Source organism: Panicum virgatum, chromosome 1N, assembly GCF_016808335.1.
Source record: "Panicum virgatum strain AP13 chromosome 1N, P.virgatum_v5, whole genome shotgun sequence".
Lineage (NCBI taxonomy): Eukaryota > Viridiplantae > Streptophyta > Magnoliopsida > Poales > Poaceae > Panicum > Panicum virgatum.
The window spans coordinates 57,361,869-57,379,819 of NC_053145.1; the positions used below are offsets into that span (position 1 = coordinate 57,361,869).

At 45.3% G+C, this 17,951-nt stretch overlaps 1 protein-coding gene, 1 long non-coding RNA gene and 1 pseudogene across 2 annotated transcripts; 2 read left to right on the top strand and 1 right to left on the bottom strand.

The window, feature by feature from the left end:
• Nucleotides 1–217: 217 nt before the first annotated feature.
• LOC120656927 lies at nt 218–3,473 on the top strand (annotated as a pseudogene).
• Nucleotides 3,474–9,889: 6,416 nt separating this feature from the next.
• On the bottom strand, nt 9,890–13,841 carry LOC120656928. Its single transcript, XR_005668037.1, has 3 exons — nt 11,030–13,841; nt 10,498–10,594; nt 9,890–10,194 (listed from the first exon to the last, which is right to left on the bottom strand). It is a non-coding gene; the product is annotated as an uncharacterized LOC120656928 (long non-coding RNA).
• A 1,379-nt stretch (nt 13,842–15,220) lies between these two features.
• Nucleotides 15,221–17,655, top strand: LOC120656930 (3-dehydrosphinganine reductase TSC10A-like). The gene is made up of 3 exons (XM_039935167.1): nt 15,221–16,080; nt 16,538–16,685; nt 17,126–17,655. The coding sequence occupies exons 1-3, from the start codon at nt 15,550–15,552 to the stop codon at nt 17,425–17,427; spliced, it is 981 nt and encodes a 326-aa protein (XP_039791101.1). The 5' UTR covers nt 15,221–15,549; the 3' UTR covers nt 17,428–17,655.
• Nucleotides 17,656–17,951: the final 296 nt, after the last annotated feature.

A 17,951-nucleotide genomic window follows, 5' to 3' on the forward strand; every position in this document is an offset into this window, starting at 1 on the left:
GTACATAACTCTTCCCTCTCCTTATATATATACGGATCTGCAAGATCAGGGTCCTATTTGGAGTCCAAGTTTCGGTAGAAGCCCGTTCGCGTCCTATACGGACACGTTTCATAACAATTTCCACTCCCATCAAATTCGGAATCCTGATAGGGAGCTCACTCCTCCCAACTTGTCGCGCGACGTGTCACTACCATTTTCGTTTAACCTCCATTTTCTTCTTTCACGCCGGGGAAAGGCTGGCGCGTCACTTTGCCATCGCCTCCACAGTTGCACAGCACAAGCACAGCGCGCGGAGCCGCCACACGGCCTACACTAAACCCTCGCCTCGCTTCCGCCTCCGCCTCCGCCTCCGCATCCTTAAATACCGCCGCAAATGGCTCACGCGGCGCTGCTCCACACTGCCCTCCCCTCCACGAGCGCTGCCGCAGCCCGCCGCCGCTGCGGCCGCAACCACCGCGCCCCTCCGCCCGTCACGCGCCGCTCCCGCCGCCGCCTGCTGCGCCCGATGGCCTCGCCGACGACGGCCCAGGCCCCCGCGCCGGCGCCCCCGGGCCTGAAGGAGGGCATCGCGGGGCTCTACGACGAGTCGTCGGGGCTCTGGGAGAGCATCTGGGGCGATCACATGCACCACGGCTTCTACGAGTCCGGCGAGGCGGCCTCCATGGCCGACCACCGCCGCGCCCAGATCCGCATGATCGAGGAGGCGCTCGCCTTCGCCGCCGTCCCAGGTGCGCTTGGGCCCCCACCAGGGGTTATCTCCGAATCGATTGGCCTAGCATTTTTCTGCGCGACTAATAATAATAACAATAATATAATAATAATAAGATCCGGCAGGCGCCACGAGGCCGGCCGCCTGGTGCAGACAGCAGACTGTTCTTTGGCTGTTTGCTTTCCCGTTTTGTTTGCTCGGTGGTTGATCACTGCACTGGCCATGGCCAGTCTCCGCACGCCACCGCGGACGCAGGGAGCAGCCACTCACGAACAGGGCAAGTCTGTTCAAACAATCCGACGCATGTCAGCATGTGGAGCAGGCTCTTTCGCTATTTCCAGGAGTTTTCTAGGAGCAGGGACACCATGACTTGCTACCTGCTCAAGCGAGTGCCCAGTTTATTTCAAAAAAAAAAGAGTGCCCAGTGCCCTGCAGTCTGCAGACTTCATGTTTTCCGTGTTTATTTTTGCGTGCAGATGATCCGGAGAAGAAGCCCAAAACGGTAGTCGATGTAGGCTGCGGAATTGGGGGTAGCTCAAGGTACCTGGCCAAGAAATACGGAGCACAGTGCAAGGGCATCACGCTGAGCCCCGTTCAAGCTGAAAGAGGAAACGCTCTCGCCGCTGCGCAGGGGTTGTCGGATCAGGTGCTCACTGCTACTCCTACTGCTTCTCTTGCAAATTGATCTCGATCGGTGAAGTAGCTTAGCTGCCAACTCTTATTTTTAAAAAAAGTAGCTGCCGACAGTTTTTTTAAAAGATTTAGCTGCCAACAGTAGATCGGTAATTCTGATATCAACTGTTACTTTAACATATGCTTTTGCACCCGGTGTGATGGGGCAGGTTTCTCTGCAAGTTGCTGATGCTCTGGAGCAACCGTTTCCTGATGGACAGTTCGATCTTGTGTGGTCCATGGAGAGTGGCGAGCACATGCCAGACAAGAGCAAGGTAACTTTTTTTTATTAAAAAAAAACAGCATGGCTGGATTTGCGTCTAGTTGCTGTCGAAGGAATGGGTCGCCATGCATCCATTTGAGGAAAACGTCACGTAATAAGTTTGTTACAACTGAACAAAAAAGAAAAACAAAGAACACGGTAAATTTTCTTTTCATCATGGCTGGATTTGCGTCAAGTTGCTGTTGCTGTGGAAGGAATGGGTCGCCATGCATCCATTTGAGGAAAACGGTCACGTAAGTTTGTTACAGCTGAACAAAAAAGATAAAACAAAGAACATGGTAAGATAGCCTTCAGGACATCAGATCAACAATCTACTGACGTCGCAAAAAAGCTAGTACAACATTACCTGTCACGGTGTAAGTGTAACCAACACTTGCTGAAAAGCTGGAATAAGTGTTTGTTTAGTTGAGTCATTACAGGCAAACGACAGGCAACTGTAAGGTTACTCCCTCCATCTAAAAAAATCATTCTAGGATTTAAAATTTGTCCGAAAAATAAATTATTTTACTCTATTTTAAAAAGTGCTCGTGCATGTATGAATCAATTATTGCCAAATATACGTAATAAATAGCGGTAAATATGATCATTTTATCATTTTGTTATTTTATCCTCAAGTTTCTAGAATGACTTGTATTTTGTGACGGAGGGAGTATATTATATAGATGTACAATAAACTTAACATCAAATAATTTTACTCTCTTGGCAGAAAGAGAGAGAGAATAATTTCACTCTAATCCCAAAGGAGAAAAGACTGAGCCCCCAACCTCCAAGATGAACAGTTGGACAGTTTGGATTATTTTCTCCATATACTGTTTCTAGTGAATTTATGTGTTTTCCTTCACCTCTTACCTAGCGTGACTTTTTTACCAGTTTGTTAGTGAGCTGGCACGCGTGGCGGCTCCTGGAGGGACAATAATCATCGTGACATGGTGCCATCGGAACCTGGAGCCATCTGAAACCTCCCTGAAACCGGATGAACTGAACCTCCTCTAGAGGATTTGCGATGCGTACTACCTTCCTGACTGGTGCTCACCCTCAGACTATGTGAGCATCGCCAAGGGTCTGTCTCTTGAGGTACGTACACGTCTTTTCTCAAGCTTCTAGTGAGATTGAAAGCTCGTTTCGTGCGTTACGGTGCATCCAAATCCGCCTCTTTAAGATCGTGCTCACCTGAAAAATCTCGAGTCACCTACCCGAGGACCGCTCCAGGTTGGCAATTTGCATGATGTTTATCATATCTTGTTTTTTGTGTGTGTGTGTGTGTGTGTTGTGATGTCAGGATGTCAAAACAGCCGATTGGTCGGAGAACGTGGCCCCATTCTGGCCGGCCGTGATAAAATCCGCACTGACATGGAAGGGCATCACCTCTCTCCTAACGAGCGGTATGCTGCTGCTAACTCTGTACTCTCCTCACCATCTTCCATGAACCGACTAGGGGGGTCTGGATTTTGTTTGGCGCTAATTTTTCATGTCTGTGTGTGAAGGATGGAAGACGATCAGAGGGGCGATGGTGATGCCGCTGATGATCCAGGGCTACAAGAAGGGGCTCATCAAGTTCACCATCATCACCTGTCGCAAGCCCGGAGCAGCGTAGGAGGTCAAGTTACTGTCGCGGTGCCTCTGTAATCTGTTCCGCGCAATAACGTAGAACCAAATACCTATCAATGGCGAGGTAGAAGACGCCCCGTCGCCGTCTTCTCACTGTACGCGCACGTTTGGCCATGTGCCCCGTTCCAAATAATTTTCTCTACCACTCGTCGAGATGGCAGATTTCAAATTGACGCCTCCACGAGCCTGTCGTTTGCCAAATCGCCGTTTCCGTTGGGGCTTCTGTGCAAGTAATAAGTAGTATACTACTATACTCTCACGGCCACCCGTCAGCTTGGCTCGACGACGTGCCAATAGGCATCCTTGGCGGCAGAAAGCGGTGCGCGCGCCGTGGCCGACTCGTGAGGCTCTACGTTTTCGTGCAGCATCCTGATTCCTGAAGTGAACGGAGCCGAGAAGTTTTGGCACGGCACTACGGGCGGGATTATTCATTCATCCCTTAAGGTGCAAAGGGTGAGGACTATTGGCCCACCAATATAGTGTGCATTATTGAGGGTGCTGCTAGGAGTCACACGTGTGACTGAGAGTCAACGATATATTCAAATTAAAATTGGATTGCACCACTGCGATGAAATCTTTAAAATAAGATCACAGTTGGATGATTTTTATGTGAAATATTTTTTGACATGTAACTATTTTTATTAAAGCTGGAACAATTGTTACAATAATATAAAAAAATATTTCATCTTACATAATGGTTTCACTTTCACATACGTGTGACTCCAAATATTTTTCGGTGAATACACACCTACCAAAAGAGGAGTCTGCTTGCAGGAAAAGAGGATAAATATTACACATCACCAATATTTGATTATGGATAAGGATATCGCGCTGTTATCGCCATAAATTAACAGGGTTAATTAATGGGCCGCGAGTGAGTTGGGCTTAATGAAGAGATTGGAGAAGGCTTGCGAATCGACTCCTGCGTGAGCATTTGGGCCCTATGGGCCGTGTATCATTAGATTTAGTTCAGATTGAGTTAGAGATAGAGTCCGATATGGACACATTAGTTTAGATTGTTTCCCAAGTCTCCGGACTATAAATATGTACCCTATGATATTCGTAAAGAAAAACATCATCACGTTTGGCAAACAACAACTCTCGGCGCACCACCACCCCTAATTCTAGGGTTTCATCCAAGTAAGCGCCATGCTGCCCTGATCACTTCTTGCGATCAGGGCAGTGTTGTTCTTGCTTTTACCTTGGTATTACTCGTACTGAAGTGTTTTTGATGGCGAGTAGTACTAGTTATCTTGATGTTCGTAGCATGGCTTCTAGTAGATTCATTATGCTTTTGTTGCTTACCATCTACGAATATCATGTTGTTTCTGTGCAGTCACATTTTAATCTTATGCTAATTCTTGCTGCATAGAATTAGTTGCACGGAGACATCACCCTGCTTCTTTTCCATCTAGTAGATCTAATCTGTTACGGTTTGTTCTTATACTTAAAAATTGGCGTAATATCTGCTAGATTAGGCCTTGCAAACGGATTGGATGTTCCGATGATGTAATAGATGCTTTATCTTAGCCTCGATAGGGATTGTTCCGGGAATCGACTCTTGCTAGTTCTTAGGCCTCTGTTTTTTATTATGGTTTAGTTATTTGTTGTGTTCACTAGGCCTAGTTACGTGTAGGATGTTCCGATCTAGCAGTGAGGCTTTTACCGTCGTGGATCAGATCAGCTAGATTTAATTGAAGCAAGTTTTTCATAATTGTTTGCTTTATTCATCAATATCCGGATAGATGCAGATCCAATTTGACACCGGGACACGATCGGCTCCTTAAAGCCGATGCAAGAGTCGTCCCGGGGAGCCGACCACGGCTCGGACTTACGTTTCCACGTGTTTGTGTATGCAGGCAAATCGTTGCAAGCACGTTCGCACCTTCCTGATCGGGTATAGGTCAGGTGGCACGCCTTACATTCTCCGGAATCTTCGGCGTGTGCCGGATTGCGGGCCGTTGTCCGAGGAAGCAGTGCCTGCCAGCGCCCCGGCGACCTCCCGGCTCTTCGTGTTGCCTGTCGCTACTCGCCGGTGGGTTTTGACCGACAACACGCGCGACCTGTCGCGATTACGAGGGATCAGGCGTCCCCTCTCTTTCTAGGTGCTACCAACTATCTAGCCGTGTTATTGCTCCTTCACCCATTTCTATTTCTCCTTAATTCCAAGAGGACAAACGCTTTCACTGCCAAAAAATGAGAGAAAATGACATCCATCTAGATTTTTTTACATGCAACTTGTTCCAAAAAATGCTTTATCTCTTTAGACTTGATCACGGGCCACCCGACCCGATAAACCCGACCAAACCCGCCCGAAAAAAATCCGACCCGACCCGACCAAGGGACGGGTCGGGTACGGGCCGAAATATTTGACCCGAAACTGAAAAAAAACCGATTCAACCCAAAAATTGCACACAAAAATGTGGGCTAACCTGAACCCGACCATATCATGGGCCGGGCATGGGCCACATTTTTTTACCCGAAACCCAAAGTGATCCGACCCGAACCCGACCCGATAGATGATCGGGTCTAATCTCCTTTTTAAGATTTCCGTTTTGAATACCGATTGCAACGATGAGATGAACTAAACTAGATCCAACTTGCATATATTTGAAGACATTGTGGACCAGAAGCAATTTATGTGTGAATATAACTTTCATGTTATTGCAAGAGTTGAGACAATATTTATGTATTATCGAATGAGTTACTATAGTATGCATATATAAGTTGCTAGTGTGTGAATAATATTAACTTACATGCATAGTATGCAAGAACTTTTATTTAGTATATAAGTTAACACATTATGCGTCTGCAAGTTGTTATTTACTATACACATGCTTGCAACTTATATGTATATCATAATAAATTATATATGTATATCATAGCAACTTCTTCGATAAATGCGAAGCTCAAATTACACATAAGTTGCTATTATTATAAAACATCTTCAAAAGATATGCAAATAGAATTTAGTTTTATTTGTCTCGTCACCTAGAACACAACAGTGCAATCGGTACTTAAAATGGAATTATATGTGAAGATAAAATATTTTTAATGGATAAACTTCATTTAAAAAATAGGGAACAAGAGAGGTATAAGATAAGTAGAAAAGAAGAGCCGTGGAGAAAGAGAGTGTGGGGCCACATGCAGAAGGGACGCAGGCCACGCAGAAGTCTAGAGCAGGCCGGGGAGTGGGCTGTTAGGGTCGCGCTCTGGCGCCTGAGCACGACCTTCGACAGGTAACATTTTTCTTTGATTATGATAAATAATGAAAAACAAGTATAACAAATAAATGAATCATCATTATCGAACAATTTAATCTACAAAATAAACAAATAATTAGCTATTACAAAACATTTATCTACAAAGCGAACACATAATTAGCGTTGCTAGGCAGCCTAAGTCCCTGTGCCGCACATATGGGCTCATGAGTGTTAGTCCCTGTGCCGCACATATGGGCTCATGAGTGTTCATGAGTCCATAAGTATGAGGGCCCAGTAGTTTTTGAAATTAAGGCCCAGTATTATTATATGCCAAACTGAAAATAAAAAAGGTGTCTGAGCAACATGGCCCAATATTGTTCATGATTTTCCTTTTTAAGAGCAACTCCAAAAGACTAGCTAAAATTTTTAGCTAAATGACTAGTTAAATGACTATGTAAAAGAATAAAAAGCTAACTAAAAAGTGGGAGATCCAACAATGTAAAAGAATAAAAAGCTAACTAAAAGGTGGGAGATCCAACAACCTCTCCATCTACTCTCTCCTCCACTCAAAAAAAAAACTGATCTGACATATAGGACCCACTCGTCATCCCCTCCCCTTTCCCCTTCTTTCCCCAGCTCGGCCATGGCTTCCCCGCGTAGCCCTCCACAACAGCGTCTCCCTTCCTCCACAGCCTCACCACGGTGAGCCCCCACCTCTGACCTCCTCCTTGTGCGTTGCCGACCTCCTCCCCGTGCGCCACCGGCCACCACCTGCGCGTCTCCTCCCCGTGCGCCACCAGCCGACCTCCTCGCGTAGTGCCTCCTCATCCTCCTCCCCGGCGCCTCGTCCTCGACCTGTTTTGGGTATTTGCCGGCCAGGAACTAGAGGTTGGATAGGAGCTCACCGGAGCTATCATGGATGGCGACGGGTGGCGGCCATGGCGTGATGGCGCGCGCTCTGCCCGACGAGAGGCTGGGCCAATCGATGGCTGGAACTGGTAGAGGAGATCACGAGCTAACTGTGGCCGAGGTTAATTGGATTTTGACTGCATGGTTGGGGAGATATCGACAAGGGGGCGGAGCTCTTGCTGTAGACATCCATGGTGGCCGGCGGCAGTGCTCGACTGCGAGGGGGCGGGAGCTCATGGGAAGGAGGGCGCACGGAGGGGATGCAGTGTCCGGAGCGCTCGGTAAAGGAAGCGATTGAGGGTGGCGGTATTCCGAGTGAGGTAGCGAGGGGAGCCAGATGAAGAGACTGTTGGATGCTGATTTTAAGAGAGTTTATCCATTTTTATCCATCCAGCATATTTTAGAGAGTCTCTTGGAGATGCTCTAAAGAAGGATGCTTTTTCGATCGAAGAATAGATTATAGTTTAGGAGGAAGAGCCATACACCGGTCGTAAGACATGCTTGCTGGAGGGTTTATCAGGACTTTAGGGCAAGGGGACAGTAGTTTTATTGATTTCGACTAAGACATGGTCTCAAATATTAGCATATAAATATTGGAACGGCTTAATCACAACCTGTACAGATGGGTTGTGATTTAAGTAGTTTCAGTCTTAAGATTAGAGGGTGTTTGGTTCCCCTAAGGCTTATTTTAAGTCTGGCCACATTAGATATTTGATGCTAATTAGATTAAACATATGTTAATGACAAAGGAAATTATATAACCCTTAGGTCCGTTCGACGAATCTATTAACCATAATTAATTCATGATTAGTCCATGTGATGCTACAGTAAACATGTGCTAATCATGAATTAATTAGGCTTAATATATTCATGTTGTGAATAAGCATTAGACTTATTTGTCTTTCCTAGTTGGTATGGTATCGAAACATTCTATCTAGCAGGACTTAAAATAAACCCCCGCGAACCAAACACCCTCTTAGCCTAAGAGATAGCTCTATGGTAAAGGAATGACATGTTTCAATCACCTCACTCCTTTCTCTCACAGTCGTCAAGCGCTAAGCGGTATTTGTATGAGATTGCTTGTGCGTACCAACGTACCTATGAGGAAGAGCGATACTCCCTCAATCCCCAAAAACTAAGTCATCCTAAGAATTCTAGAACAAATTAACAAGAAGATAAAATGATCATGTTTGCCCTTATTTATTATCTATATTTGGCACTAATTCATTTTTGCATGGACATGCACTTTCTAAATAGAATAAAATGACTTATTTTTGGGACAAAATTTAAATTCAAGAGTAACTTGTTTTTTGAACGGAGGGAGTATATCGTGGTAGTCATTTCCATTTATTACGTGAATAAAAATTCAGTTATGACAGTAGTTCAAAGCAGTCAATAATGTCATCTTATTTATAGTACGACAAGGTTTTGCACACAAAAAAACCAAAAGGACCGTTATTTGGTTCTTAGACATATAAATTTTTTATTACATTCTTCAATTTAAGTCCACTCATAAACCTCATGTTTGTAGAGTACAAGAGAACACCAAATTAGTACGAAAATCGTAATTAACTAGAAACACAGCGTGGCGTTGCCACGCCTTTACACTGGATCGGGCCAGTAGAATTCGGTGTTTGCCTCGCGGAGGAAGTGCAATACATGGAAGCTTGACAGTGAGAAAATATTAGTGCACAAACATTGGAATTGCTAATATGCATAAACAGGAATTCACAATTAACAATATCTATAATTTATTTAAAACTTTTGTATCAAATATTATTGAGCCTATTGACCTTGTTCATAAACATGTGCGTTTATACCGTATTGCATTTGGCAAGACAATGATAAAAATTTCGGGTGGACTGATTTGGATTATGTTATGCATATAAGATTGTGGCCTATGTAGTATTATAGTTGATGCAAACTTTAGTTTATACATATAGTAATTATTGTATGTAGGCAAATGGAAAACTTATTTGTGCATAGGTGTCATGGGCTGGAGTTCGCTATTGCAATTGGTACATATTTTTGAGCATTCTATTGTTGTGATGATATTATTTAAGTAATACTCTGTATATTATATTGGGTAGCGAAATAGGTATATGATATTTTTTTATGGTGAAAGAAGGGATAAAATTATTTATTTTAAAAAATAGTAGATATATTAAAATATGTTGTGTTGTTGTAGAGTTACTATTTAAAAAAATAGGTATATGATATTTTTTTAGCAAAATAGGATCCTATGTGTTTAACGAATTATGAAAATACTTTAAATTTACAATTTTGTTGTGTAGTAAAGCTTTAGGTTTTGAAATTTTGAGTTGTTGGAACACCAAAAGTGAAAACTACCTTAATGAGGCTGTTTTTGTTCGTACCGTGAATAAAGTATCCCCGTTTCCCGGCAGATAGACATCATGCAATGCAAGAAAGTACAACTTTTACCGCATCAATTTTTTATATGATAGTAGAATGACCGTGTATTGCTATGGTTGAAATTAGACCATGTTAATACAATAAATCATGATGACATATAATAAATTACATAAGCTACTGAAAAGGAGCATATTATGGAATCCAAAAGACGTTGCTTAAAGGCCAAACATGGAAGAGGCACCTAGGTACATATCTGCTCTGTCCGACACATTATATATGATGCGTGTTTCTATATTTAGAAAAACCACAAGTCCTTAACTTTGTCCACTCAAGGAAAATCCTAAAAGAGAATCCTAGTTAAATTTATTTCTCAACATATTTAAGCTCCACAAAATTTGATCCTCTGTTATTTGCTTGCTGAATAAAGACCCATGTTCCTGAAGAGTGAAAATTCTCAACTTCTTAGCCTAGATTTCAGGGTAATAGCATGATCAGAAACAATAATACAGCTCCTCCAGTCCTTGTGGCCTAATGTGCTAAACTTGAAAGACATGGGTAAGCATCGGCTATAATTCATCAGATGTATATAAACATTATACAATTTTCATCCATTAGAATTTAATTATGTGTCATATTAGAATCAAGTCATCATGCATCAATTACCAGGATCACAACATAATCAAGCCATCATCGATCAAACTGTAGAGGGCAAAAGATATTTAATCAGGCAGCGAAATTACCTGGAAGCTTCCATCACCAATGGAGGCAATCACACGAAATCACCAGGCAATGCACCCAATGACCATCCAATTTGAGTACTTTATTTGGAATTCATACCTGAAGCATCAAGTAATTCTTGTCAGAACAATTCACAAAAAGTTTCTGGCATGCTCCTTTAGCATACCATCGTCGATATTGGCCTAAACAGTCATGAGCTGACAAGTTCAACAAGTTTTCTTAGAGCTTTCCTTTCATCCTATTTGAGCTCACTTTCATCTATGATTATTTTTTCACACTTCTTTGCTTCTTTTGTTTTTGTAATAGTATAGCTATGCCATCTAAGAGTTGTTCATGATGCATCATCAACTCTGAAAATTATCTTTAGTAAGGACGATCCATGAACTTTTGATGCTATGTTAGCTTTGATCAGAGGCCTCCAAAACCTTATTATCCCAAAAACACAATTCAGAAGAAACAAGCAGAAGTGAAGATGCATAGATGACAGAAATTGTAGATTCAAAAATTTTGATCAAAGAAAGAAGAAAGTCTTACATTTTGGGATATCTTTTTCTCGATGTTGTTCTTGCTTTAAGTTCTCACAAATATTCTCCACACTTAAAATAACATATAGCAAATATTAGATGTAGATGGATATGCAAAAATAAGAAGGGCAACATTGAGGCTCTATAGAATGACCATACCTGATCGATTCTTGCAACACACGACAGGGTTCGTGCTAACATTTTGATTGATTCTTTCAATGTAATTTCGTTATCCTTGTGAAACCTTATGGCTTTTTCTATGTGGCATTGCCATCTTGAAATCATTGTTTGGAGGATTATGCAGAGAAATAAGGTCACATGACGATAGTTTTCAACTATTATGGAAACTATGACACTGAACTACGTAAGTGCTAAATCTAACTGTATGTTCTTTTACTATGATATTCCAATTGACTAAATGCAACAAAGATACTATGAGCAGGATTGCAATTCGAATAGTCTGACAAAACAAATGACAATGCTCAACTGAATTCCAATATGATGAAACTCAGCTCGAGGTTAGTTTCCAATGCTCAAATGAACTCGAATAGCCTGACATACCAAAGCTTTGCAGAAGATAAGGCATGATGCAATTATGTTCCTGCTATTCTTTACTGAACACTTGAATTATCATATTAGTACATACAAACATGAAATGCTGCATAAGAATTAATATATGAAGGATTAAACAAACCTGAGTATCAACTGCTTTATACTGTTCAGGTTTTTTACTACCATTTTCACTACGCCAAGGTTTCTGCTTGCAGCCAGCAAAATACAAGAAATGAAATAAAAGATAAGACACTCTATGTCTGATGATCAATTATTGTAATCGTCCTACTTCCCACGGTTAAAATCCTACTATTAATACTAATATTTCGAGCTGAACCAAGCCTCAATAATACTCGGTTCCATTAATTCACTCCCTAATAGGCAAGTAAATGAGAAACTGAATTTGCTAGTTTAGTACTGTTATACAAAACTTCGCCACACAATGAAAAGAAGTGGTGTAGCACACAGTACTCATTACTCTGCTGAGTCAAGCACAGAAGTTGTGGTCTCCTTGCAGTGTTGATGAGCTTGTCAGCTATTGGATTATGATTATCTGGAACATCAATACTTGACTGAACCTTGTCAACATATATAAACTGTCGAAGTTGTAGTTTATTTGTCACATATGTCGAGTGCGAGGAATCTAAAACTTTAATGAAGATGTGGATTTAAAGAAACGCGGTCCAGCGATTTTCACATACTTTCACATGTGGATTTAATATTTTTTTTGAGAACCTTTAGTAGTATCCGTAGAGTAAGAGACACCATAATTTGAGAGCTAGGTTATTCTTTTTCTGCATTATTCTTCACACAGCCAACCGTTCTCTATCATCCATATGAGCTTAATAGATAAATCAGGTAAATTACTTCCTGATGGTGTCCGAATATAAATAAAGAATTGGTAGAGACTTGAAGTTTTTAGGCTCCATCAAAGTAAAATATTACTTAATAACAGGAGCCTGGCAGTTTTAAAGAATAAAAGGATAGAAACTGATTAGCTAAAGCTTCAGAAACACATAAAGGGAGAAATATGGACATATCTATAAGAGTACATTATGGAAATCAACATAGATGTATCTGCTTATCCAAGAAACATCTCAGTTACAAATAAATTGAAGAACTAAATTTGATTCATGGTTATAATTCCTGATACATGAATATCAAAACTTGAAATATTTGAAGATACGGATTAACAGTTTAATTGCTGGATGTCAGCTTTATCTATCGCAGTTGCTAAATGGCATCAGATTCATTTGGATGTCAGTGTATATAGCTGCTAAATTAGCTTCTCAATTGCTATTTAGCTACAACTCAATATGAGACATCCGTTTGGTTTTGTTCCAGAAGCTTCCAGAAGCTCAGGGTTTTTTTTTTTTGATGAAAAGAAGAAGCTCAGATTAAATGGTGTGACCTTATTGGAGGTAATAGGTATTTATGATTTTTGTTACAAGTATTAACTCGTGCATCTAGCAATAAGGTAAACATGCGAATTGAATCTCGTGAATATCTTTGACGTTGGAGTTGTTCTCCGTGAAGTATTCCAAGCAGGCCAACAGATGACTTGTTCAGAGATGGGATGAGCATTGCAAAGTTCACAGAGATTACCATCCCTGACAAAGGTGTTGCAAACTGTTTAGCCATAGCTGTTGCAAGAACTTAATATCAGCAGGGAGACTCCAATGTCCATCAAAGATAGTGCACTAATGTTTCTGCAGTCTGTGCTAACGGTGGTGGTTACCAAACTGCATGGGATCAGGGATGCTTATTTAACAGGAAGCTGAAGTGAGCAGTTTTGCTACTTCAGTAGGCATTTCCTCGAGTGGTTGGTGGGCGGCTGGGCATCATCCATTAGATGAGGCAGGGAAGGGGCTTCAGGGGTTCGCTGCTGAGATGTTTAGCGGGAGGACGAGGATCATTGGCGAGCAGGAGGAGGCAGGTCGAGCGTACCTAGGCGGATGGCGGCCACCAGGCGCCGCCGACGTGCTCCCAGAAGCGGGCGAAGATGGGCGCTCAGGGGTTGAGGTGGGAGGCCCAGAGCGGGTAGGCCCCCGCACCGGGTCTCCGGCGGGGCGGTGGAGGCCGTGGCGTGCTCCGCCGTGGCCGCGAAGACGGCCTCCGGTACCACCGCGGAGAGCTGGCGGAGGAGGGGCGCGCGGCTCGGCGGCGGGCAGGGCAGCAGAGTGCGGGCCAGCGCGAGCGCGGGAGAGCGGTGGTGGCGCGCGGGGTGAGAGTCGCGGTGCCGAGCTGGAGGAGGATGAGGGGCGCGTGGGCCGGCAGAGCATCTCGGTGGATCAGATCGTCGGTGAGGAACCGTCGGGCAGGCGTTGTGAGAAAGAAGGGAGACGGGACTCCGGTGCGTGCGGGGTCAGCCGCGGGAAGGCACGGCGTGTGGGGGAGACGGGACTCCGGCGAGCGAGGCGTGGCGGAGAGGCACGGCGCGCAGGGGAGGCCGGAGGCGGGGCGGAGAGACACGGCGCGCGAGGGGGAGGCCAGATCTGGAGAGGCGCGGTGGAGAGGCACGGTGCGCGGGGGAGGCCGCAGGCGGGGCGGAGTTCGACCTCGGGCTCCGTCGCGGCGGAGAGGCACGGCGCGCGAGGGGGAGGCCGAAGCTAGAGAGGCGCGGAGGAGGTCGGAGCTGGAGCGAGGCGCGGAGGAGGCCGGAGCGCTCGGAGCTCGAGCTCGTGCGGCGACGCCGAGCTGGCGAGAGCAGGGTTTTAAAATCCGACCGGACCGGCCTAACCGCCGCCCTCCGGTACCGGTTTACCGGACCGGTTAGGCCGGTAACCGGTGGAAACCGGTTGAATTCAAATCCAAATTCAAATAAATTCAAAAACTCCCATACAACCGGTTCCGACCGGTTTACCGGCCGGTTTGACCGGTTTACCGGCCGGTTTTACCGGTTTACCGGTCGGTTTGACCGGTTTGAAATTCAAAAACTCCCGTGCAACCGGTTTACCGGCCGGTTTGACCGGTTTACCGACCGGTTTACCGGCCGGTTTGACCGGTTTGATCTGTGGGCCTTCATGGGCTGGCCCATTTTTTTTCTTTTTCTTTTTTGATTTAACTTTAAATTCCCACAAACTATACTAAATGAATGAATTTTTGAGAAACTTTGACACCATTAGATTCATTACACCTTGAAGTATTTTTAGGAATTTTTTGAGAATTTTTTATTTTTTGAATTCAAATTTAAAATTTGAATTTTGGCCGGTTGGATACCGGCCGGAACCGGAACCGGAACCGGACCGGACCGGTTTGACCGGTAACCGGTCAAACCGGACCGGTTCCCACCGGTTAGGTTAACCATGGGCGAGAGAGGAGGCGCGGCGTGGAACCGTCGGGGAGGAGTGGGGAGGGAGTTTTTCGAAACATTTCTGAGAGAGAGGATACAGGACTGCGGGTTGATTTCGTTGAAGTTCAAGGGTTTTTTTGCAAAACATTCGGAAAACGCACGATCTGGGCCATCCGTTCGCCCGATCGGACGGCCGAGGAGAGGCCGTGACGTGGCGCGCTCTCAGGCCAGGGAATTGGGCAGGAATCGTAAGGAAGAGATTTGAACAAGGCTGAAAAAGACGTACTACCGTGTGTGACCAGTAAGGCGAAATTGCACGAAGTTGCGAGACGTAACATGGACAGCTGCCCGGTCGTGATCGGCCAGCTTCAGATCTGCCGTTCCCCGCCGGCCTGCCGGCGCTTATCGGCGTACGGCTCGTCGACCACGACCAGACCTCCTCCTACTTGGTAGGCGCGACCGCCCAAGCGTCCAGGCCAGTGTGCTTTGCGCCCCTCCTTTCAACGTCACGGTCTCGCCGTCCTTCCCAGATCTGACCACCTCGTCGCATCGCATCCCGCCCGGTCCACTCCGACGGCCGCCCCGTTCCCCTTCTTTAACCCCGCCACCCCGATGATCTAGCCCCGCACTCCACCACCGTCCCCGCAAGTTGAGCGCTAGCACCAGTCAACGGACCTCCCGCCGCCATGGCCGCGGCGCTCCTCCTCCTGCTGGTCCCGCCCGTCGGCCTCCTCGCCGCGCTCGCCTTCCTGGCGCGCCCCCGCGCCGCGCGCGTCCCGCTCAAAGGCCGCCACGTCCTCATCACGGGCGGGTCCAGCGGCATCGGGCTCGCCATGGCCACGGCCGCGGCGCGGGAGGGCGCGCGGGTCTCCATCCTGGCCCGCAACCTCGCCCGCCTCGAGGAGGCGCGCGCCGCCATCCAGCGCGAGTCCGGCCGCGGCGACGTCGGCGTCCACGCGGCCGACGTGCGGGACGCGGACGCCGTGGCGCGCGCGCTCCGGGAGGCCGGGCCCGTCGACGTGCTGGTCTGCAACCACGGCGTGTTCGTGCCGCAGGAGCTCGAGCGGCAGGACATGGAGGAGATCAAGTGGATGGTGGACATCAACCTCATGGGCACCTTCCACCTCATCAAAGCCGCGCTCCCCGCCATGAAGGCGCGCACCCGCGAGACGCGCCTCCCTGGGTCCATCGCGATCATGTCCTCGCAGGCCGGCCAGGTAGACGTTTCACTACTTCGATGCTTCGCCCGTCATGCAGCTAAGCTGTTCGATGTAATGCTGCTTGCTGGGGAGACTAAGAGCATCTCCAACCGATTGATTTTCCCTATTTCTCTTTTCCTTTTATTTCCCTCCCCTCTCCCTTATTTAAAGGGAATTTCACCTTCTCTCTTTTCTTCTCCCTTTTTATCTATTCTTATTTAAAGGGAATTTCACCTTCTCTCTTTTCTTCTCCCTTTTTATCTATTCTTTCCTAGCCACAAGATCCATATGCATGAGAAGATCCTGGCCACTCATGAATTGAAGGGGAAAAGAAAAAATAAATCTGCTAGAATACATCTCCCCGTTAAACTAAAATTATAATAGGGTATTCTCCTATAAGATGAGAAAAGAGAAAGGGGAAAATCAATTGTTGGAGTTGCTCTAATCCCTTTGTTGGTAAACATCTTCGCTGCAGGTTGGTGTCTATGGGTACACTGCGTACTCAGCGAGCAAGTTTGCGCTTCGGGGATTGGGGGAGGCGCTGCAGCATGAGGTCATTATGGACAACATTCATGTCTCGCTGATCTTCCCTCCTGACACTGAGACTCCAGGTTTCGAAGAGGGTATGTGTTGCTTATGAACTGGGCAACTGCATATTGATTTTAGTTCAACTCTGCTTTAGTAGCCACTAACAAGTGAGGCCATCAAATGCCTGAGTTACCCTCTTCAATTTGTACTGAAACTTTGAACTTGGCTACCTCGAAAGTTTCAAAGCTATATGTGATGAATATACTGGCTATCACTCACTCCAGCACCTGATGAAAGCTATTGATTGGTTTAGCACTTACAATTTCTTGCAAATTAGTACATTGAAAATCATAGACCAAAAGTTGTTGCTACTACTCTCTAATACAGTATCATTTTCACGAGTGCACCAGCAAAAATGGGAATGAAAGGAGAACATTTTTCACTATACCTTGCATCCGTCATGTTCTGCAGACACCCTCTGCACTTTTTGTTACTGGATGCTGAACTTGTTCTTTTGTCTGTACTCTGTTTTCAGAGCAGAAGAGGAGGCCAGAATTGACGAATATCATCGCGGCTTCATCAGGTGGAATGAAGGCCAATGATGTTGCAAAGAAGGCTCTGGACGGCATCAAATCCGGGAAGTTTATTGTCCCCTGCAACTTTGACGGCGCAATGTTGGCTATAGCCACTGCTGGTTTATCCCCACAGAGCTCCCCTGTAATGGCATTCCTAGAGGTGATTGGTGCTGGACTCATGAGGTTTGTAGCGCTTTGTTTCCAGTGGAATTGGTTTTCTACCATAGAGAGCTACTATGCCAAGAACAAGAAGCGCGAGTGAGATCACAATACAACGTGACACACCCGGATACCAATTTTGTTGAGTTCGTCGGAGTTGAAAGACTAACAAATAAATTGTCTTGTTGGTAACCTGATTTGAATCTCATGTAATGGGCATGCAGAGTACCTGTAGTTCTGCTTCTCAGTTTTAGCTTTACCTCGTTTAGATCATGTGTACAGTGTAGATTTCAGCAAAGCAATGAAATAAAGGCACAAATTTCGTGGATTTGTGATTTGACCCGCTTGAGATCGAGCTGTTCTTGTGCAAATCACTGGTTTTGGAAGACTGTAGCCACCTGCACTTTAGGGGCATGTTTTCATTTATTTTATCTGAATTCCCCCAAACATTTGGCCTGTTTTGGGGCAAATTACATGGGCGCCAGCCGTGTAGCTCAAAGTTGAAAAATGAAATATAAAGATTGGACGAATTTGGATGGATTGTCGTAAAATTTTGCAAAAATGGAAATGCCACTGCACATGTCGAACCAAAAGGACTCGCTTCCAATTTCCATTATGAAGCGTCCA

What these genes read in the sequence shown, in the direction of transcription:
- LOC120656930 (XM_039935167.1), top strand. Translation starts at nt 15,550, where the DNA reads ATGGCCGCGGCGCTCCTCCTCCTGCTGGTCCCGCCCGTCGGCCTCCTC. An exon ending in TGTCCTCGCAGGCCGGCCAG is followed by an intron (nt 16,081 to 16,537) that starts GTAGACGTTTCA and finishes TCTTCGCTGCAG; the next exon opens with GTTGGTGTCTATGGGTACAC. An exon ending in GACTCCAGGTTTCGAAGAGG is followed by an intron (nt 16,686 to 17,125) that starts GTATGTGTTGCT and finishes CTCTGTTTTCAG; the next exon opens with AGCAGAAGAGGAGGCCAGAA.